Source organism: Pezoporus occidentalis, unplaced genomic scaffold, assembly GCF_034315485.1.
Source record: "Pezoporus occidentalis ecotype Australia unplaced genomic scaffold, CSIRO_AGI_Poc_V1 ctg587, whole genome shotgun sequence".
In the NCBI taxonomy this organism is placed as follows: domain Eukaryota; kingdom Metazoa; phylum Chordata; class Aves; order Psittaciformes; family Psittacidae; genus Pezoporus; species Pezoporus occidentalis.
The window spans coordinates 1-23,699 of NW_026915929.1; the positions used below are offsets into that span (position 1 = coordinate 1).

Sequence of the window (23,699 nt, forward strand, 5' to 3'; positions counted from 1 at the left end):
GGGGTGGGTTATTACGGGGTGGGTTATTATGGGGTGGTTATTATGGGGTGGGTTATTATGGGGTGGGTTATTATGGGGTGGGTTTATTATAGGGTGGGTTTATTATGGGGTGGGGGTTATGGGGGGGTTTATTATGGGGGGGTTTATTATGGGGTGGGTTTATTATGGGGTGGGAATATGGGGGGGTCTATTATGGGGGGGTTATTATAGGGGGGTGTTTATTATGGGGTGGGTTTATTATTGGGGGTTTATTATGGGGTGGTTATTATGGGGTGGTTATTATGGGGTGGGTTTATTATGGGGGGGTTTATTATAGGGGGTTTATTATGGGGGGTGTTTATTATGCAGTGGGTTTATTATGGGGTGGGTTTATTATAGGGTGGGTTTATTATGGGGTGTTTATTATGGGGTGGGTTTATTATGGGGTGGGTTTATTATGGGGGGGGTTATTATGGGGTGGGATTTATGGGGTGGTTATTATAGGGGTGGTTATTATGGGGTGGTTATTATGGGGTGGTTATTATGGGGTGGTTATTATGGGGTGGGATTTATGGGGTGGTTATTATAGGGGTGGTTATTATGGGGTGGTTATTATGGGGTGGGATTTATGGGGTGGTTATTATGGGGTGGGTTATTATGGGGTGGGTTATTATGGGGTGGGTAATTATGGGGTGTGGGGGTGCTCACGGGTAGGGGTCCGGAGGGGGCCGGTGCAGCGCCGCGTCCAGGCCGGTGCCGAGCCCGCAGGCCCCCACCAGCACCAGGAAGGCCCAAAGCAGGAGCCGGTCCAGGGCCAGCGCCGCCCGGTGCCAGAGCTCCTGCAGCTGCGGGAGGGGAGCGGCGTGAGATGGGGCTCTATGGGGCTCCTATGGGGTTCTATGGGGGGCTATGGTGGGTCTATGGGGGGTCTATGGGGTTCTATGGGGGGCTATGGTGGGTCTATGGGGGGGCTATGGGGTTCTATAGGGGGGCTATGGGGGGGCTATGGGGGTATATGGGGGGTCTACGGGGGGCTATGGGGGGTCTATGGGGTTCTATAGGGGGCTGTGGGGGGTCTATAGGGGGTATGGGGGGCTATGAGGGGGCTATGGGGGGTCTATAGGGTTCTATAGGCGGGCTATGGGGGGGCTATGAGGGGACTATGTGGGGCTATGGGGGGGCTATGAGAGGAGCTATGGGGTGGCTATTGGGTGTCTATGGGAGGTCTATAAGGGGTCTATGGGGTTCCATGGGACTATATGGGGTCCTATGGGTCTTGTATGGGGCTCCATGGGGCTTCTATGGGGCTGTACGGGCTCATATGGGGCGCTATGGGACTTTATGGGGCTCTATGGGGCTCTCTGGGGATCTGTGGGGCTCCATGGACATGCAAGGATCACGTGAAGCCGCATGATCGCACACACGAGTCACGTGACACCAGATGAGGATGCATGCGAGGACACACACACAGACACACACGGATCACGTGACACCACATGGCGACACACACCAGTCACGTGATGATGCATGAGGATGCACGCGGGTCACGTGATGCCACGCGAGGACGCAGGCACGTGCGGATCACATGACACTGCCCGAGGCCGCATGTGGGCCACGTGACGCCATGTGGCTACGGACACACCCCCACCCCACCCCACCCGGATCACGTGACGCCACATGGCGACACACACCAGTCACGTGATGCTGCATGAGGACACACACGGATCACGTGACACCACATGGCGACACACGCCAGTCACGTGATGCTGCATGAGGACACACACGGATCACGTGACACCACATGGCGACACACACGGATCACGTGACACCACATGGCGACACACACCAGTCACGTGATGCTGCATGAGGACACACACGGATCACGTGACACCACATGGCGACACACACCAGTCACGTGATGCTGCATGAGGATGCACACGGATCACGTGACACCACATGGCGACACACATCAGTCACGTGATGCTGCATGAGGATGCACGTGGGCCACGTGACGCCATGTGGCTACGGACACACACACACACACACCCCGGATCACGTGACGCCACATGGGCACACACGGGCGCGTGTCACGTGACGCCGCGCGTGACCCCTGACCTCCCGCTGCCGCTGCTGCTCCCGCAGGCTCCCGGCGATGAAGGCGACGGCGGCCGCGGCCTCGCGCAGCTCCGGGGGGGGGAGGGGCGCGGGGGGAGGGGCGGAACCGGCCCCGGGGCGTGGCCGCCGCAGGAAGTATTCATCCGAGCCGCCAGGGGGCGCCACCGCGGGGCGGGGCTCCGGAGGGAGGGGCGGGGCCGGGGGGCAGTGGAGGCCCAGGAGGGGGGGGAGGCGCTGGAGGAGGAGCTGGAGGGGGGAGGAGGGGAAAGGGGGGGTCAATGGGGGTCAATGAGGGGTCACTGGGGTCAATGGGGTCAATGGGAGGTCAACGGGGGTCAACGGGGGTCAATGGGGGTCAATGGGAGGTCAACGGGGGTCAATGGGGGGTCAATTGGAGGTCATTGGGAGGTCAATGAGAGGTCAATGGGGGTCAATGAGGGGTCAATGGGGTCAATGGGAGGTCAACAGGGGTCAATGGGGGGTCAATGGGGGGTCAATGGGGTCAATGGGAGGTCAATGGGAGGTCAATGCAGGGTCAATGGGAGGTCAATGAGGGGTCAATGGGGGGTCAATGGGGTCAATGGGAGGTCAATGGGGTCAATGGGAGGTCAATGGGTCCCAGTGGAGGTCAATGGTTCCCAATGGGTCCCAATGGAGGTCAATGGTTCCCAATGGGTCCCAATGGAGGTCAATGGTTCCCAATGGGTCCCAGTGGAGGTCAATGGTTCCCAATGGGTCCCAATGGAGGTCAATGGTTCCCAATGGGTCCCAATGGAGGTCAATGGTTCCCAATGGGTCCCAATGGAGGTCAATGGTTCCCAATGGGTCCCAATGGAGGTCAATGGTTCCCAATGGGTCCCAATGGAGGTCAATGGTTCCCAATGGGTCCCAATGGAGGTCAATGGTTCCCAATGGGTCCCCGTGGCGCTCAGCGGGACGCCGAAGGGCCTGGCTCACCCGGTGCAGCGCGGGCGGCAGGCGGTGCGTGCCGGGGCCCCGGTGGTGCACGTTGAGGACGGCGACGCTGAGGGCGACGCCGAGCGCCAGGAGCAGGAGCGTGGCCGTCAGGTGCCGCGCGATGAGGGGCAGCGCCAGCGACGTGGCCGGGACCTTGTCCGCCAACAGCAGCAGGAACACGGTGAGGGTGAGGAGCGCGAAGAGCGACAGCGTCAGCTTCTCCCCTGCGGGGGGTCAATGGGGGTAATGGGGTGATGGGGGTGGTGGGGTCAATGGGGGTCAATGGGGGTGATGGGGAGGGTGAGGAGCGCGAAGAGCGACAGCGTCAGCTTCTCCCCTGCAGGGGGGGGCAATGGGGGTAATGGGGTCAATGGGGTAATGGGGGTAATGGGGGTAATGGGGTGATGGGGTCAATGGGGGTAATGGGGGTGGTGGGGTCAATGGGGGTGATGGGGGGGGTGAGGAGCGCGAAGAGAGACAGCGTCAGCTTCTCCCCTGCGGGGGGGGGCAATGGGGTGATGGGGGTGATGGGGTCAATGGGGTCAATGGGGGTGATGGGGGGGGTGAGGAGCGCGAAGAGCGACAGCGTCAGCTTCTCCCCTGGGGGGGGGGCAATGGGGCTAATGGGGTGATGGGGGTGGTGGGGTCAATGGGGGTAATGGGGTCAATGGGGTAATGGGGTAATGGGGGTAATGGGGGTAATGGGGGTGATGGGGTCAATGGGGGTGATGGGGGTGATGGGGTCAATGCGGGTGATGGGGTCAATGGGAGTGATGGGGTCAATGGGGGTGATGGGGGTGATGGGGTCAATGGGGGTGATGGGGTCAGTGGGGTAATGGGGGTGATGGGGTCAATGGGGGTGATGGGGGTGATGGGTGTTGACCCTCATCCCCATTGCCCCCATCCCCATTGCATCCCCATTACCCCCATTGCTCCCATCCCCATTGCAGCCCCCCCATTGCCCCCCATTGAAGTCCCCCCATTGCCCCCATTGAACCCCCCATTGCCCCATCCCCATTGCAGCCTCCCCATCGCCCCCCATTGCCCCCCATTCCCCATCGCCCCATCTCCCCCCATTGCCCCCCATTGCAGCCCCCCATCGTCCCCATTCCCCCCCATTTCCCCCCATCGCCCCCATCACCCCCCATTCCCCCCCACCACCCCCCATTGCCCCCCATTGCCCCCCATCGCCCTCCACTGCCCCCCATCTCCCCCCATTCTCCCCCACAGCCCCCCATCACCCCCCATCGCCCCCATCTCCCCCCATTCCCCCCCACCACCCCCCATTGCCCCCCATTGCCCCCCATCGCCCTCCACTGCCCCCCATCTCCCCCCATTCTCCCCCACAGCCCCCCACCACCCCTCATCGCCCCCATTCCCATCACCCCCCACTGCTCCCATTGCAGCCCCCCCATCGCCCCCCCATCTCCCCCATCGCCCCCATTCCCCCCCATTGCCCCCCACCTCCCCCCACTGCCCCCATTCCCCCCATTCCCCCCATTTCCCCCCATTGCCCCCCACCGCCCCCCATCTCCCCATTGAACCCCCCATTGAACCCCCCCATTGAACCCCCCCATTGCAGCCCCCCCATCTCCCCATTGAACCCCCCCATTGCAGACCCCCCTTGCCCCCCATCTCCCCCCATTGAACCCCCCCATTGCTCCCCATTCCCCCCATCTCCCCCCATTGACCCCATCTCCCCCCATTGCCCCCATTGAACCCCCCATTGCATCCCCCCATCTCCCCCCATCTCCCCCCATCTCCCCCCATCTCCCCCCATCTCCCCCCATCTCCCCCCATCTCCCCCCATTGCAGCCCCCCATTGCCCCCATCTCCCCCCCTGTCCCCACCGGCGTCGGGGGGCAGGTAGAAGACGGCGCTGGCGAGCAGGGTGAGGAGCACGCAGGGCACGAGCACCGTGGCCAGGTAAAAGAGCGGCTTCCGCCGCAGGAGCAGCGCGAAGGAGACGGCCCCGAGCCCCTGCGCCCGCCCCGGCCGCTGCCGCAGCTCCCACTGCCCGTTCTCTGCCCGCCGCAGCGGCGGCCGGGGAGGGGGACAGGGGGGGGATGCATGGGGATGCAGAGAGAGACACATAGAGGGACATAGGGATACATAGAGAGACCCATAGAGAGACATGGGGATGCAGAGAGGGACATAGAGGGACATAGGGATGCATAGAGAGACATAGGGACACATAGGGACACATAGAGACACATAGAGACACATAGGGACCCATAGAGACACATAGAGACACATAGGGACCCATAGAGACACATAGAGACACATAGGGACCCATAGAGGGACACATAGAGGGACATAGAGAGACATAGAGGGACATGGGGATGCATAGAGAGACCCATAGAGAGACATAGGGATGCATAGGGACACATAGAGGGACATAGAGGGACATAGAGGGACATAGAGGGACATGGGGATGCAGAGAGGGACATAGAGGGACATAGGGACCCATAGAGAGACATAGGGACACATAGGGACACATAGAGACACATAGAGAGACATGGGGATGCATAGAGGGACATAGAGAGACATAGAGGGACATAGAGACCCATAGAGGGACATGGGGATGCATAGAGAGACATAGGAATGCGTAGGGACCCATAGAGGGACATGGGGATGCATAGAGAGACATAGAGAGACACATAGAGGGACATGGGGATGCATAGAGACCCATAGAGACACATGGGGACACATAGAGGGACCCATAGAGAGACATAGAGACACATAGGGACCCATAGAGGGACATGGGGATGCATAGAGACACAGAGAGGGACCCATAGAGAGACATGGGGACACATAGGGACCCATAGAGAGACATGGGGATGCATAGAGGGACATAGAGAGACATAGAGGGACATAGGGACGCATAGAGAGACATGGGGATACATAGAGAGACACATAGAGGGACATGGGGGTGCATAGGGACACATAGAGGGACATGGGGGTGCATAGGGACACATAGAGGGACATGGGGGTGCATAGGGACACATAGAGGGACATGGGGATGCGTAGAGAGACCCATAGAGAGACATGGGGATGCATAGGGACCCATAGAGAGACATGGGGACACATAGGGACCCATAGAGAGACATGGGGGTGCATAGAGAGACATGGGGATACATAGGGACCCATAGAGAGACATGGGGACACATAGGGACACATAGAGGGACATGGGGGTGCATAGGGACACATAGAGGGACATGGGGGTGCATAGGGACACATAGAGGGACATGGGGATGCATAGGGACACATAGAGAGACATAGGGATGCATAGGGACACATAGAGGGACATGGGGATGCATAGGGACCCATAGAGGGACATGGGGATGCATAGAGGGACACATAGAGGGACATAGAGGGACATAGAGGGACATGGGGATGCATAGAGACCCATAGAGACACATGGGGACACATAGAGGGACCCGTAGAGAGACATAGAGACACATAGGGACCCATAGAGGGACATGGGGATGCATAGAGACACAGAGAGGGACCCATAGAGGGACATGGGGACGGATAGAGAGACATAGAGAGACATAGGGACCCATAGAGAGACATAGGGACACATAGAGGGACCCATAGAGACCCATAGAGGGACCCATAGAGGGACATGGGGACCCATAGAGGGACATAGAGGGACACAGAGGGACATGGAGACACACAGAGAGACATAGGGACACATAGGGACACATGGGGACACATAGAGGGACCCACAGAGAGACATGAGGACGCATAGAGGGACATAGGGATACATAGAGAGACATAGAGGGACATAGGGATACATAGAGACACATAGAGAGACATAGGGACCCATAGAGGGACCCATAGAGCGACATAGACGGACATGGGGACACATAGGGATGCATAGGGACACATAGAGGGACCCATAGAGGGACATGGGGGTGCATAGGGACACATAGAGGGACATAGAGGGACATAAGGACACATAGGGACCCATAGGGATACATAGAGAGACATAGAGACACATAGGGACACACAGGGACACATAGGGACACATTGGGACACATAGGTACCATAGGGTTACATAGGGAACCATAGAGCCCCACAGAGACCCCATAGAGCCCCATAGAGACCCATAGAGACCCATAGAGACCCACAGAGACCCCATAGAGACCCATAGAGACCCATAGGGACCCATAGAGCCCCATAGAGCCCCATAGAGACCCACAGAGACCCCATAGAGCCCCATAGAGACCCCATAGAGCCCCATAGAGACCCATAGAGACCCACAGAGACCCCATAGAGACCCCATAGAGCCCCATAGAGACCCCATAGAGCCCCCATAGAGACCCATAGAGACCCCATAGAGAGCCATAGAGCCCCATAGAGACCCATAGAGACCCATAGAGACCCACAGAGACCCCATAGAGCCCCATAGAGCCCCATAGAGACCCCATAGAGCCCCCATAGGGCGCCCCCGCTCCGGGCTCACCCTGGAAGTCCTCGGACAGCTCCACGCTCCCCCCCCCGGAGCCGGGGTCCCCCGCGAGCCGGAGCCGCAGCTCCCCGGGGCCGTAGGAGCTGGAGCGGAAGCGGAGGGAACAATTCTGCCAATCGAAGGGGAAGTGCGAGACCTGGGGGGAAATGGGGCGAAAACGGGCGAAAACGGGCAAAAAACGGGTGAAAACGGGCAAAAAACAGGTGAAAACGGGCGAAAAAACAGGTGAAAACGGGCGAAAACGGGGAAAAAACAGGTGAAAACGGGCGAAAACGGGCAAAAAACAGGTGAAAACGGGCGAAAACGGGCGAAAAAACAGGTGAAAACGGGCGAAAACGGGGAAAAAACAGGTGAAAACGGGCGAAAACGGGCAAAAAAACAGGTGAAAACGGGCGAAAACGGGCGAAAAAACAGGTGAAAACGGGCGAAAACGGGCAAAACCGGGCAAAAAAACAGGTGAAAACGGGCGAAAACGGGCAAAAAAACAGGTGAAAACGGGCGAAAAAACAGGTGAAAACGGGCGAAAACGGGCGAAAAAACAGGTGAAAACGGGCGAAAACGGGGAAAAAACAGGTGAAAACGGGCGAAAAAACAGGTGAAAACGGGCGAAAACGGGCAAAAAAACAGGTGAAAACGGGCGAAAACGGGCGAAAAAACAGGTGAAAACGGGCAAAAAAACAGGTGAAAACGGGCGAAAACGGGCAAAAAACAGGTGAAAACGGGCGAAAACGGGCGAAAAAACAGGTGAAAACGGGCAAAAAAACAGGTGAAAACGGGCGAAAACGGGCGAAAAAACAGGTGAAAACGGGCGAAAAACCAGGTGAAAACGGGCGAAAACGGGCAAAAAAACAGGTGAAAACGGGCGAAAACGGGCAAAAAACCAGGTGAAAACGGGCGAAAACGGGCAAAAAAACAGGTGAAAACGGGCGAAAACGGGCAAAAAAAAGGTGAAAACGGGCAAAAACGGGCAAAAAAAACAGGTGAAAATGGGCGAAAACGGCAAGGAAATAGGGGGAAATAGACAAAAATGAGTGAAAACGGGTGATAAACGTGAAGAAAAACGGGCGAAAACGGCAAGGAAATAGGGGAAAATAGACAAAAACGGGTGATAAACGGGCGAAAACGGGCAAAAATGGGCAAAACCGGCAAGGAAATAGGGGAAAATAGACAAAAATGAGCGAAACCCCATTACCCCCATAGCCCCCCATAGCCCCCATTGCCCCCCATAGCCCCCATTGACCCCATTACCCCCATAGCCCCCCATTGCCCCCATAGCCCCCCATTACCCCCATAGCCCCCCATTACCCCCATTGCCCCCCATTGCCCCCATTACCCCCATAGCCCCCATTGCCCCCCATAGCCCCCATTGCCCCCATTGCCCCCCATTGCCCCCCATAGCCCCCATTGCCCCCATTACCCCCATAGCCCCCCATTGCCCCCATTGACCCCATTACCCCCATAGCCCCCCATTGCCCCTCACCTTGATGGGGCAGTGGCTGCGGAACAGCGCTGGGGGGCGCCAGTGCACGGAGCCGTCGGAGGTGACGACGGCGCGGACGTTCAGGGACACCCCGAACTCCCCGTCATTGCTGGGGACCCATTGACACCCATGGGACCCACTGACACCCATTGAACCCCATTGAGCCCCATTGACACCCATTGAACCCCATTGAACCCCACTGACACCCATTGACACCCACTGACACCCATTGAACCCCATTGAGCCCCATTGACACACATTGAACCCCATTGACACCCACTGACACCCATTGAACCCCATTGAGCCCCATTGACACACATTGAACCCCATTGACACCCACTGACACCCATTGAACCCCATTGAGCCCCATTGACACACATTGAACCCCATTGACACCCACTGACACCCATTGAACCCCATTGAGCCCCATTGACACACATTGAACCCCATTGACACCCACTGACACCCATTGAACCCCATTGAGCCCCATTGACACACATTGAACCCCATTGACACCCACTGACACCCACTGAACCCCATTGAGCCCCATTGAGCCCCATTGAACCCCATTGAACCCCATTGAGCCCCATTGAGCCCCATTGACACCCATTGAACCCCATTGAACCCCATTGACACCCAGTGACACCCATTGACACCCATGGGACCCACTGACACCCATTGAACCCCATTGAGCCCCATTGACACCCATTGAACCCCATTGAACCCTATTGACACCCAGTGACACCCATTGATCCCCAGTGACACCCAGTGACACCCATTGAACCCCATTGAACCCCATTGACACCCACTGACACCCATTGAACCCCATTGAGCCCCATTGACACCCATTGAACCCCATTGAACCCCACTGACACCCAGTGACACCCATTGAACCCCATTGAACCCCATTGACACCCACTGACACCCATTGAACGGACACCCATGGACCCCTATGGACACCCATGGACCCTATGGACACCCATGGACCCCTATGGACACCCATGGACCCTATGGACACCCATGGACCCCTATGGACACCCATGGACCCTATGGACACCCATGGACCCTATGGACACCCATGGACCCCTATGGACACCCATGGACCCTATGGACACCCATGGACCCCTATGGACACCCATGGACCCTATGGACACTCATGGACCCTATGGACACCCATGGACCCCTATGGACACCCATGGACCCTATGGACCCCTATGGGCACCCATGGTCCCTATGGACACCTATGGACCCTATGGAAACCCATGGTCCTTATGGACACCCGTGGTCGCTATGGACACCCATGGTCACTATGGACACCCATGGACCCCTATGGACACCCATGGACCCTATGGACACCCATGGACCCTATGGACACCCATGGACCCCTATGGACACCCATGGACCCTATGGACACCCATGGACCCCTATGGACACCCATGGACCCTATGGACACTCATGGACCCTATGGACACCCATGGACCCCTATGGACACCCATGGACCCTATGGACACCCATGGACCCCTATGGACACCCATGGACCCTATGGACACCCATGGACCCCTATGGACACCCATGGACCCTATGGACACCCATGGACCCCTATGGACACCCATGGACCCTATGGACACCCATGGACCCCTATGGACACCCATGGACCCTATGGACACCCATGGACCCTATGGACACCCATGGACCCCTATGGACACCCATGGACCCTATGGACACCCATGGACCCCTATGGACACCCATGGACCCTATGGACACTCATGGACCCTATGGACACCCATGGACCCCTATGGACACCCATGGACCCTATGGACCCCTATGGGCACCCATGGTCCCTATGGACACCTATGGACCCTATGGAAACCCATGGTCCTTATGGACACCCGTGGTCGCTATGGACACCCATGGTCACTATGGACACCCATGGACCCCTATGGACACCCATGGACCCTATGGACACCCATGGACCCTATGGACACCCATGGACCCCTATGGACACCCATGGACCCTATGGACACCCATGGACCCCTATGGACACCCATGGACCCTATGGACACTCATGGACCCCTATGGACACCCATGGACCCTATGGACACCCATGGACCCCTATGGACACCCATGGACCCTATGGACACCCATGGACCCCTATGGACACCCATGGACCCCTATGGACACCCATGGACCCTATGGACACCCACGGACCCATGTGCCATAGCCAAGGAACCGGGTTTTATTCTGCTGCGGTTAAACAAGTGCCCCAATGGGGGAGGGAGGGGGGGAGGGGGAAGTTTTGGGGTGACCCTTGGGGACACCCCTGGGTGGGGGGCGGGGGGGGGCCCACCCCAGAGGAGGGTGGGGGGGGACACAGGGGCCACCCCAACCCCTTGGTCCCCCCTGCTATGGGGGGGAGATATATATATATATATATTTATAGCTGCAGTGGTCCTTGTCACCCCCCCCCCCCATATTGGTACCGCCCAAACACACACCCCCCCCCAAGAGCGGATTTGGGGTGAAAAGAGGCGATTTTGGCAGTGGTGCCCCTCCCCCACCGCTGCCAAAGGGGGGGGGGGGGAAGGGGACATAAGGGGGGGGCCCCCCCATGGCCCCCCCCTCCTTTAGTCATCGATGCAAATGACCTCCCCCCCCCGCGGCTCCTTCTTGTCCTGGCCCTCGGCCTCGCGCTCCCGCTTCACCAGCACGGGGGGACCATTGGCAGCGGCTGTGGGGGGGGACAAGGGGGGTAATGGGGGTAATGGGGGCAATGGGGGCAAAGGGAGCAAAGGGGGTAATGGGGACAATGGGGACAATGGGGGTAATGGGGACAATGGGGACAATGGGGGTAATGGGGACAATGGGGACAATGGGGTAATGGGGGCGATGGGGACGATGGGGGTAATGGGGGCAATGGGGGTAATGGGAACAATGGGGGCAATGGGGGTAATGGGGGCAATGGGGACAATGGGGGTAATGGGGGCTCAATGGGGGTAATGGGGGCAATGGGGGCAATGGGGGCAATGGGGGTAATGGGGCAATGGGGGCAATGGGGGTAATGGGGGCAATGGGGGCAATGGGGGCAATGGGGGCAATGGGGGTAATGGGGACAATGGGGGCAATGGGGGTAATGGGGGCAATGGGGGTAATGGGGGCAATGGGGGCAATGGGGGCAATGGGGGTAATGGGGACAATGGGGGCAATGGGGGTAATGGGGACAATGGGGGCAATGGGGTAATGGGGGGGATGGGGACAATGGGGGCAATGGGGGCAATGGGGGCAATGGGGGCAAAGGTGGTAATGGGGACAATGGGGGTAATGGGGGTAATGGGGGCAATGGGGACAATGGGGGCAATGGGGTAATGGGGGGGATGGGGACAATGGGGGCAATGGGGGTAATGGCAATGGGGGCAATGGGGGTAATGAGGGCAATGGGGGTAATGGGGGCAAAGGGGGTAATGGGGGTAATGGGGGCAATGGGGACAATGGGGACAATGGGGGTAATGGGGGCAATGGGGGCAAGGGGGACAATGGGGGTAATGGGGGCAAGGGGGGGAATGGGGGTGATGGGGACAATGGGGGCAATGGGGTTCAGGCATAGACCCAGGACCCCCACCCAAAGACACAAGTACCCAAGGGAGCTCCTCACTGCCCATAGCACCCATGGTACCCCCACCCATTCACCCATACACCCATAGACACCCCCCCCATAGATCCATAGACCAGGCACCCATGGTTCGATCCCCCCATGCCCATAGCACCCATGGGACCCTATCCACTCCCATAGCACCCATGGGACCCCATCTACTCCCATAGCTCCCATGGGACCATATCCACTCCCATAGCACCCATGGTACCCCCACCCATAGACCCGTACACCCATAGACACCCCCCCCATAGATCCATAGACCAGGCACCCATGGATCGATCCCCCCATGCCCATAGCACCCATGGGACCCCATCCACTCCCATAGCTCCCATGGGACCATAGCCACTCCCATAGCACCCATGGGACCATATCCACTCCCATAGCTCCCATGGGACCCCATCCACACCCACAGCACCCATGGGCCCCCATCCATACCCATAGCACCCATGCGACCATATCCACTCCCATAGCACCCATGGGACCCCATCCATTCCCATAGCTCCCATGGGACCCCATCCACTCCCATAGCTCCCATGGGACCCCATCCACTCCCATAGCACCCATGGGACCCCATCCATTCCCATAGCACCCATGGGACCCCATCCATTCCCATAGCTCCCATGGGACCCCATCCATTCCCATAGCTCCCATGGGACCCCATCCACTCCCATAGCTCCCATGGGACCCCATCCATTCCCATAGCTCCCATGGGACCACATCCACTCCCATAGCTCCCATGGGACCCCATCCATACCCATAGCATCTATGGGACCATATCCACTCCCATAGCACCCATGGGACCCCATCCACACCCACAGCACCCATGGGCCTCCATTCATACCCATAGCACCCATGGGACCTCTTCCACTCCCATAGCTCCCATGGGACTGTATCCACCCCCATAGCACCCATGGGCCCCCATCCATGTCCATACCACCCACAGGATCCCATCCATGCCTAGAGCACCCATGGGCTCCCATCCATGCCCACAGTACCCGCAAGCCCCATCCACACCCACAGCACCCATGTGCCCCCATCCATGCCCACAGCACCCATGGGGCCCCGTCCACGCCCACAGCACCCATGTGCCCCCATCCACACCCACAGCACCCATGGGCCCCCATCCATGCCCATAGCACCCATGCCCCCCCTCACCGGTGATGAAGGACCCGGGTGGCATCTGGCTGTAGTTGGCCCCTCCAGGGGGGAGGGCTCCGGGTGGGGGGGTCCCAAAGGTGCCCCCATAGGTCTGGGGGGTGGCGTAGGGCCCTGGTGGGAAGGTCTATGGGGGGGGGGACACGACAAGGGTGTCACCTCCCCATTGATGGTACCAGCACGGGGAGCACCATGGATGGGGCAGGCCAATGGGGCCCTATGGGTGGCACCAAGGATGGGATGTCCCCAAGGCAAAATGACCCCAGTGGAGGGGGTCATTGTCCCCCAGCATAGGGGATGTACCCATGGGAAAGAGGTCCCCAAGGTGAAGGATGTCCCCAATGGATGGCCATGTCCCCAAGGTGAACGATGGTCCCCAAGGACAAGGATGGACCCCGAGGACAAGGATGTCCCCAATGCATGGCCACGTCCCCAGGGTGAAGGATGGTCCCCAAAGACAAGGATGCCCCCAATACATGGCCATGTCCCCAAGGTGAACAATGGTCCCCAAGGAGAAGGATGTCCCCAAGGACAAGGATGGTCCAGGAGGAGAAGGATGTCCCCAATGCATGGCCACGTCCCCAGGGTGAAGGATGGTCCCCAAGGACAAGGATGTCCCCAAGGACAAGGATGTCCCCAAGGATGAAGAAGTCCCCAATGGATGGCCATGTCCCCAAGGTGAACGATGGTCCCCAAGGTGAACGATGGTCCCCAAGGACGTCCCCAATGGATGGCCATGTCCCCAAGGTGAACGATGGTCCCCATGGTGAACAATGGTCCCCAGGGAGAAGGATGGTCCCCAAGGAAAAGGATGCCCCCAATGGATGGCCATGTCCCCAAGGTGAAGGATGGTCCCCAAGGACAAGGATGCCCCCAATGCATGGCCATGTCCCCAAGGTGAAGGATGGTCCCCAAGGTCATGTCCCCAAGGTGAATGATGGTCACCAAGGTGAAGGATGGTCCCCAAGGTCATATCCCCAAGGTGAATGATGGTCCCCAAGGACAAGGATGCCCCCAATGGATGGCCATGTCCCCAAGGACAAGGATGGTCCCCAAGGACAAGGATGCCCCCAATGGATGGCCATGTCCCCAAGGTGAGCGATGGTCCCCAAGGACGTCCCCAATGGATGGCCATGTCCCCAAGGTGAAGGATGCTCCCCAAGGTGAACGATGGTCCCCAAGGAGAAGGACATCCCCAATGGATGGCCATGTCCCCAAGGTGAAGGATGGTCCCCAAGGTGAACGATGGTCCCCAAGGTGAACGATGGTCCCCAAGGACAAGGATGCCCCCAATGCATGGCCATGTCCCCAAGGCCAAGGACGCCCCCAGTGCATTGTTGGGGGTGGATGGAGGGGTGGATGCAGGGGATGGGGGTGTGACTTACAGGTGGGGGGTGGCTCTCGGTGCCCTTGCTGGCCAGGCGGCTGAGGATGCTGCGCTCGGACATCTGGAGGCGGGCGGCGATGGGGGGGATGCGCGAGAGGGTGGCGGGCAGGCGGGTGACGTCCGCCTTCATGTCGCTCAGCAGCTCCTCCAGCTGGTTCAGCACTGGCCCACGGGAACAAAGGGTGGCGGGAGGGGTGGGGGGGGGGGGGGGGGGGGGGGGTAAAAAGAGAGAGAGAGAGAGAGAGGGGTGGGGGGGGCCCCGTCAGCGCCGGGGGGCCGTCCCGAGCCTACTCATAGGTTACTCATAGGTTACTCATAGGTTACTCATGGGGTGGGGTGGGTCAAGGGGAGGGTGGGGGGAGTGGAGGTGCTCACATGAGGGCAAGGGGATGGGGTAGGGAGGAGGGAAGGGAAGGGGAAGAGCTACTCAAGGGATACTCAGGGGATGCGCCTATGGGGGGGGGGGGGGGGAATGGGGGCATGCTCCAGGGTGGGAGGACTCAGAGGTACTCTGGGTATGAGCCTTGAGGGCTCTGGGGGTACTCCAGGGATGCTCCTTCCAGGCACTTGCTCTGACCACACTGGAGCTACTACAGGTTTACTCCGGGTCTGCTCTTCAGACACACCAGAGCTACTCCTTACCTACTCCTTACCTACTCCTGACCTACTCCAGGTCTGCTGCCTATAGACACAACGGAGCTGCCCTGGGTACAACACCAGAGTTACTCCAAGCTTGAGGGTCTGTGCTGCAGCTACACTGGCAATGCTCCAGACTTACTCCTTCATCACTCCAGCCTACTCCTGACACACCAGAGCTACCCCAAGGGCAATGGCCAGCAACACCGGAGATACTCCGGGTATGGCCCTTACTGCCCCATGGCTACAGCAGAGCTACTCTGGGCATCCTCAGCACCTACTCCTGCTCCGGGCTAAGAGGATGCAGGCACAGCACTGAGGATACCCACTGCACAGCCTCATCAGCCTGTGATCCTCATCGCTTACTCCAGTGATACTCATTGCTTACCCCTATGCTGCTCATTGCTTACTCCTGGGATACTCATCACTTACCCCAATGATGCTCATTGCTTACTCCTGTGAAACTCTGGCCTTACTCCAATAATACTAATCTCTTACTCCTGGGATACTCATCACTTACTCCAGTGATACTCTGGCCTTACTCCTGTGATACTCATCACTTACTCCAATGATACTCATCGCTTACTCCAATGCTACTCACCATTTACTCCAATAATGCTCATCTCTTACTCCTGTGATACTCATTGTCTACTCCAGTGATACTCACTGCTTACTCCTGTGATACTCATCACTTACTCCTGTGATATTCATCAATTATCCCAATGATCCTCATTGCTTACTCCAGTGATACTCTCGCCTTACTCCTGTGATACTCATTGATTACACCTGTGATACTCATTGCTTACTCCAATGATACTCTGGCCTTACTCCTGTGATACTCATCACTTACTCCAACGATGCTCATTGCCCTACTCCAGTGCTACTCATTGCTTACTCCAATGATACTCATTGCTTACTCCAGTGCTATTCTACCCTTACTCCCATGATACTCATCACTTACTCCAGTGCTACTCATTGCTCACTCCAATGCTACTCATTGCTTACTCCTGTGATACTCATCACTCCTGTGATACTCATCGCTTACTCCAATGATATCCATCGCTTACTCCAATGCTACTCTGGCCTCACTCCAATGCTACTCATCGCTTACTCAGCACCTTCCCCTGGAGCCCTCCGTTAAGCACACCAGAGCTACTCCGCACATACACCAGAGATACACAGTCCATGCCCCCCCCCCCCGGGGGGGCCAAGCCATCACATGCAAGCAGGGGCCACCCCGCCGCACACCAGCATTACTCCAGCCTTCCTCATCACGGCATGCACCTGGGGCTGGGGGGGGGGGGGGGGTACTGGGGCACATACTCCCCCCATGCCCCCAGTTACACGGGGCACCTCCAGCCTTAACCCCCCCCACCCCAGCTCCACCTTAGCGCAAAGCAAGAGGCACCCGCCGGCTCCTTGCCCCATAGCGGCCACCTCAAAGCCTCACCCCACTTACTCCGAGCTTCCTCACAGGTTACTCACACCCCAAAAAACCCCTCTTTGGGCACTTTTCCCAACCTCCCCCCTCCCCCCCCCAAATATTTTACCTCTTTCACCCCCCACAACACCCCCCTCCCCCACACACACACATCCCCCCCCCCCCAAATCCGGCCGCCAGAAAGCAACAAACGCAGAGCAAGGATACACCGGGAGCCGGTTGGGAAGGAGAACCCCACTTTAATGATCGAGAAGCGCGGGTACAGAGGTGCCGGGAGCTACACGGGGCGTCCGCGCCGGGCGCGCCGGCCCCCCCGCCTCTTACCCTTGTGCAGGACGGCGTTCGCGGGCTTGTTGCCCGCCAGCGACTCCTTGGACAAGTGCTGGTGGCTCTCGGCCAGGCACTCGACCTCGGCGAAGCGGGTGTTGAGGGCCATGGCTGGGTGGCTGGGGTCCTGCGTCATGTTGAGGTACGCGGCGCGCCGCAGCTGCTCCTCGATCACCAGCGCCTGCTCCAGGAGCTGTGGGGAGGAGATGGAAGGGAAAAGAAGGGGGGGGGGGGGGGAGATACAGGGAGAAATGAGGGGGAAAAGGAGGGGGGGGTAATGGGGTTGGGGTCAAGAGGATTTGGATTTCAACAAGGGCGTTGCGGTGATGGGCTTGGGGTCAGCGGGAGCGGTCAACTTGGTGGTACCCGTCACCAAGAGCACCCAACTATGACCTCAACCATCACCAAGAGCACCCAACTATGACCTCAACCATCACCAAGAGCACCCAACTATGACCTCAACCATCACCAAGAGCACCCAACTATGACCTCAACCATCACCAAGAGCACCCAACTATGACCGCAACCATCACCAAGAGCACCCAACTATGACCTCAACCATCACCAAGAGCACCCAACTATCACCTCAACCATCACCAAGAGCACCCAACTATCACCTCAACCATCACCAAGAGCACCCAACTATCACCTCAACCACCACCAAGAGCACCCAACTATCACCTCAACCATCACAAAGGGCATCCAAGCACCCAACTATGACGTTACTGTCACCCAGAGCGTCCAACTTGGTGGCACCCGTCACCAAGAGGACCCAACTACGATGTCAACAATGACCAAGAGCACCCAACTATGACCGCAACCACCACCAAGAGCATCCAAGCACCCAACTATGACGTTACTGTCACCCAGAGCGTCCAACTTGGTGGCACCCATCACCAAGAGGACCCAACTATGACCTCAACCATCACCAAGAGCACCCAACTATGACCTCAACCATCACCAAGAGCACCCAACTATGACCTCAACCATCACCAAGAGCATCCAAGCACCCAACTATGATGTTACTGTCACCCAGAGCATCCAACCTGGTGGTACCCATCACCAAGAGCACCCAACTATGATGTCAACAATGACCAAGAGCACCCAACTATGACCTCAACCATCACCAAGGGCATCCAAGCGCCCAACTATGATGTTACTGTCACCAAAAGCATCCAACTTGGTGGTACCCATCACCAAGAGGACCCAACTATGTCCTCAACAATGACCAAGAGCACCCAACTATGACCTCAACCATCACCAAGAGAACCCAATTACGACATTAACCATCACCAAGAGCATCCAAGCACCCAACTATGATGTTGCTATCACCCAGAGCATCCAACTTGGTGCTAACCATCACCAAGAGCACCCAACTATGACATTAAACATCATCAAGGGCAGACTACTATGACCTCAAGCATCACTAAGAGCATCCAAGCACCCAACTATGACATTACTATCACCAAAAGCACCCAACTTGGTGGTACCCATCACCAAGAGCACCCAACTATGACCTTAACAATGACCAAGACCACCCAACTAGGACCTTAACCATCACCAAGAACATCCAAGCACCCAACTATGATGTTACTGTCACCCAGAGCATCCAACTCTGGTGATACCCAACTATATGACACAACTATCACCTCAACCATCACCAAGAGCATCCAAGCACCCAACTAAGACATTACTGTCACCAAAAGCATCCAACTTGGTGGTACCCATCACCAAGAGCACCCAACTATGACCTCAACCATCACCAAGAGCATCCAAGCACCCAACTATGACTTTACTGTCACCCAGAGCATCCAACTTGGTGGTACCCATCACCAAGAGAACCCAACTATGATGTCAACAATGACCAAGTGCACCCAACTATGACCACAACCATCACCAAGAGCACCCAACTATGACATTAACCATCATGAAGAGCACCCAACTATGACCTCAACCATCACCAAGAGCACCCAATTATGACCACAACCATCATGAAGAGCACCCAACTATGACCTCAACCATCATGAAGAGCACCCAGTTACGATATTAACCATCACCAAGAGCATCCAAGCACCCACCTATGACGTTGCTATCACCCGCTGCATCCAACTTGGTGGTACCCATCACCAAAAGCACCCAACTATGACATTAACCATCACAAAGAGCACCCAATCATGACATTACCCATCACCAAGAGCACCCAGCTATGACCTCAACCATCACCAAAGGCATCCAAGCACCCAACTATGACGTTACTGTCACCCAGAGCATCCAACTCTGGTGTTACCCATCACCAAGAGCACGCAACTGACACCTCAACTATGACCAAGAGCACCCAACTATAACCTCAACCATCACCAAGAGCATCCAAAGCACCCAACTGTGACATCACTATCAGCCAGAGCATCCAACTCGGGTCTTACCCATCACCAAGATCACCCAACTGTGAGCTCACCCATCATGAACAGCTCCCAAGCACCCAACTATGACGTTACCATCACCAAGAGAACCCAACTCTGGTGTTGCCATCACCTAGAGCACCCAACTCTGGTGTTACCCATCACCAAGAGCACCCAACTCTGGTCTTACCCATCACGAAGAGCACCCAATTCTGGTGTTGCCCATCACCAAGAGCACCCAACTCTGGTCTTGCCCATCACCAGAGCACCCAACTCTGGTGTTACCCATCACCCACAGCATCCAATGCTGGTGTTACCCATCACCCAGAGCACCCAATGCTGGTGTTACCCATCACCCACAGCATCCAATGCTGGTGTTACCCATCACCCAGAGCACCCAACTGGGACCTCACCCATTGCCCAGGGGCCCAGCTCTGACTTCACCCATCCCCAAGGGCATCCGAGCACCCAACCATGGCGTTGCCATCACCCGGAGCACCCATGCCCCCTGCGCACACGCAACCCTCCTGCACATGTGATCCTTGCGCACACGTGACCCTCGTACACACATGACCCTGGTGAACACATGACCCTCGTGCACACGTGACCCTTGTGCACACGTCACCCTGAGGCACATGTGACCATGGAGCACGTGACCCTCATGCACATGTGATCCCTGTGCACGTGACCCTTGTGCACACGACCACTGTATACACATGACCTTCATGAACACGTGACCCTTGTGCACACGTGACCCTGAGGCACACGTGACCATAGAGCACGTGACCCTGAGGCACACGTGACCATAGAGCACGTGACCCTTGTGCACACGTAAGCCTCATGCACACATGACCCCTGTACACACATGACCTTCATGAACACGTGACCCTTGTGCACACGTGACCCTGAGGCACACGTGACCATGGAGCACGTGACCCTCATGCAAGCCCCACCCTTGTGCACACCCAATCCTGGGGCACATGTAACCCGCATGCACATGTGACCCTGGTGCAAGCACTAGTCCCATGCACACGTGACCCTGGTGCACACGTGACCCTGGTGCAAGCACCATCCCCATGCACACGTGACCGTGGCGCTTGGACACACATGACAATCCTGAACATGCTGCCCTCGTGCACACATGACCCTGGTGCACACGTGAGCGTGATGAGCATGTGACCCTCATGCACACATGACCCTGGTGCACACATGACCATGATGAACACGTGACCCTCATGCACACACAACCCTTGTGCACACATGACCCTGGTGCACATGTGACCACGATGAACATGCAATCTCATGCACACATGACCCTGGCATACACATGACCACGATGAACACATGACCATGATGCACACACAACCCTTGTGCACACATGACCCTGGTGCACACGCAACCATGATGAACACATGGCTCTCATGCACACATGACCCCGGTGCACACATGACCATGATGAACATGTGACCCTCATCCACACATGACCCTGGTGCACACGTGACCATGATGAACACGTGACCCTCATGCACACACAACCCTTGTGCACACATGACCCTGGTGCACACATGACCTTGATGAACACATGACCTTCATGCACACATGACCCTGGCACACACGTGACCATGATGAAGACTTGACCATGATGCACACACAACCCTTGTGCATGCATGACCCTGGTGCACACGTGACCATGATGAACACATGACCCTCATGCACGCACAACCCTTGTGCACACATGACCCTGGTGCAAATGTGACCATGATGAACACGTGACCCTCATGCACACATCACCCTGGTGCACACATGACCAGGATGAACACGTGACCCTCGTGCACACATAACCCTGGCGCACACATGACCATGATGAACACATGACCCTCATGCACACACAACCCTTGTGCACACATGACCCTGGTGGACACGTGACCACGATGAACACGTGATCTCATGCACACATGACCCTGGAGCACACGTGACCATGATGAAGACATGACCATGATGCACACACAACCCTTGCACATACAAGACCCTGGTGAACACGTGACCATGATGAACATGTGACCCTCATCCACACATGACCCTGGTGCACACATGACCTTGATGAACATGTGACCCTCATCCACACATGACTCTGGTGCACACATGACCATGATGAACATGTGACCCTGGTGCACACACAACCCTGGTGTACACATGACCATGATGAACATGTGGCCCTCATCCACACATGACCCTGGTGCACACACGACCTTGATGAACATGTGACCCTCATCCACACATGACCCTGGTGCACACATGACCTTGATGAACACGTGACCCTGGTGTACACACAACCCTGGTGTACACATGACCCTGGTACACACATGACCATGATGAACATGTGGCCCTCATCCACACATGACCCTGGCACACACATGCCCTTGATGAACACGTGACCCTCATGCACACACAACCCTTGTGCACACATGACCTTGATGAACACGCAACCCTCATGCACACATATATGTGGCACACACGTGACCACGATGAACACGTGACCCTCATGCACACACAACCCTTGTACATACATGACCCTCATGCACACATGACCCTGATGAACACATGACCTTGGTGCACACGACCATGATGCACATGTAATCCTCATGCACACGTGACCATGATGAACAGGTGACGTGACCCTCATGCACACACAACTGTCATACACACATGACCCTGGTGCACATGTGACCACAATGAACACATGACTCTGGTGCACACATGACCATGATGAACACGTGACCCTCATGCACACATGACCCTGGTGCACACATGACCATGATGAACATGTGACCCTCATGCACACATAAAACGTGGTGCACACGTGACCCTGGTGCACACATGACCATGATGCATGTGACCCTCATGCACATGTGACCATGATGAACACATGACCCTCATGCACACATGACCCTGGTGCACACGTGACCACAATGAACATGTGAGCCTCATGCACATGTGACCCTCATGTACACGTGACCCTGGTGCACACGTAACCACAATGAACATGTGACCATGATGAACACACGACCATGATGAACACAGGACCCTCATGCACACATGACCACGATGAACACGTGACCCTCATGCACACACAACCCTTGTACACACATGACCCTGGTGCACACGTGACCATGATGAACATATGACCCTGCTGCACACATGACCATGATGAACATGTGACGCTCATGCACACATGGCCTTCCTGAACATGCTGCCCTTGAGCACACGTGACTCTGGTGCACACATGACCACGATGAACACACGATTCTCATGCACACACGACCCTCGCGCACACATGACCCTGGTGCACACGTGACCACGATGAACACATGACCCTGGTGCACACACGACCCTTGCACACACATGACCCTGGTGCACATGTGACCATGACGAACACATGACCGAGGTGCACACGTGACCACCATGAACATGTGACCCTCATGCACACATGACCATGATGAACACATGACCCAGGTGCACACGTGACCATGATGAACACATGATCCTCATGCACACACGACCCTCGTGCACACATGACCCTGGTGCACACGTGACCACGATGAACACATGACCCTGGTGCACACACAACCCTCGCACACACATGACCCTGGTGCACACGTGACCATGACGAACACATGACCGAGGTGCACACGTGACC

The 23,699-nt window shown here is 57.1% G+C and overlaps 2 protein-coding genes and 1 long non-coding RNA gene across 5 annotated transcripts in view; all 3 read right to left on the minus strand.

Annotated features, from left to right (window-relative positions):
• Positions 1-683: 683 nt before the first annotated feature.
• LOC134174155 (acetylcholine receptor subunit beta-like) lies at positions 684-9,564 on the minus strand. Its single transcript, XM_062638835.1, has 6 exons — positions 9,009-9,564; positions 7,523-7,664; positions 4,902-5,075; positions 3,052-3,275; positions 2,095-2,340; positions 684-824 (listed from the first exon to the last, which is right to left on the minus strand). The coding sequence occupies exons 1-6, from the start codon at positions 9,546-9,548 to the stop codon at positions 684-686; spliced, it is 1,467 nt and encodes a 488-aa protein (XP_062494819.1). The 5' UTR covers positions 9,549-9,564.
• A 1,657-nt stretch (positions 9,565-11,221) lies between these two features.
• The window catches only part of LOC134174153 (chromodomain-helicase-DNA-binding protein 3-like), a gene marked incomplete at its 5' end in the record, with an annotated part of 59,484 nt that continues 47,006 nt past the window's right edge, over positions 11,222-23,699 (minus strand). The window contains 4 exons of the mRNA XM_062638834.1: positions 11,222-11,736; positions 13,813-13,939; positions 15,198-15,361; positions 17,601-17,796. Of these exons, the coding sequence (XP_062494818.1) occupies positions 11,633-11,736; positions 13,813-13,939; positions 15,198-15,361; positions 17,601-17,796 (591 nt within the window). The remainder of the gene's footprint in view (positions 11,737-13,812; positions 13,940-15,197; positions 15,362-17,600; positions 17,797-23,699) is intronic.
• LOC134174154 (uncharacterized) lies at positions 18,400-19,584 on the minus strand. Of its 3 annotated transcripts, XR_009968524.1 has the most exons (4): positions 19,253-19,584; positions 19,059-19,120; positions 18,585-18,820; positions 18,400-18,520 (listed from the first exon to the last, which is right to left on the minus strand). It is a non-coding gene; the product is annotated as an uncharacterized LOC134174154 (long non-coding RNA). The 3 variants fall into 3 exon arrangements; XR_009968523.1 differs by lacking the exon at positions 18,400-18,520 and having other exon boundaries at positions 18,527-18,820; XR_009968525.1 differs by lacking the exons at positions 18,400-18,520; positions 19,253-19,584 and adding an exon at positions 19,153-19,218 and having other exon boundaries at positions 18,527-18,820.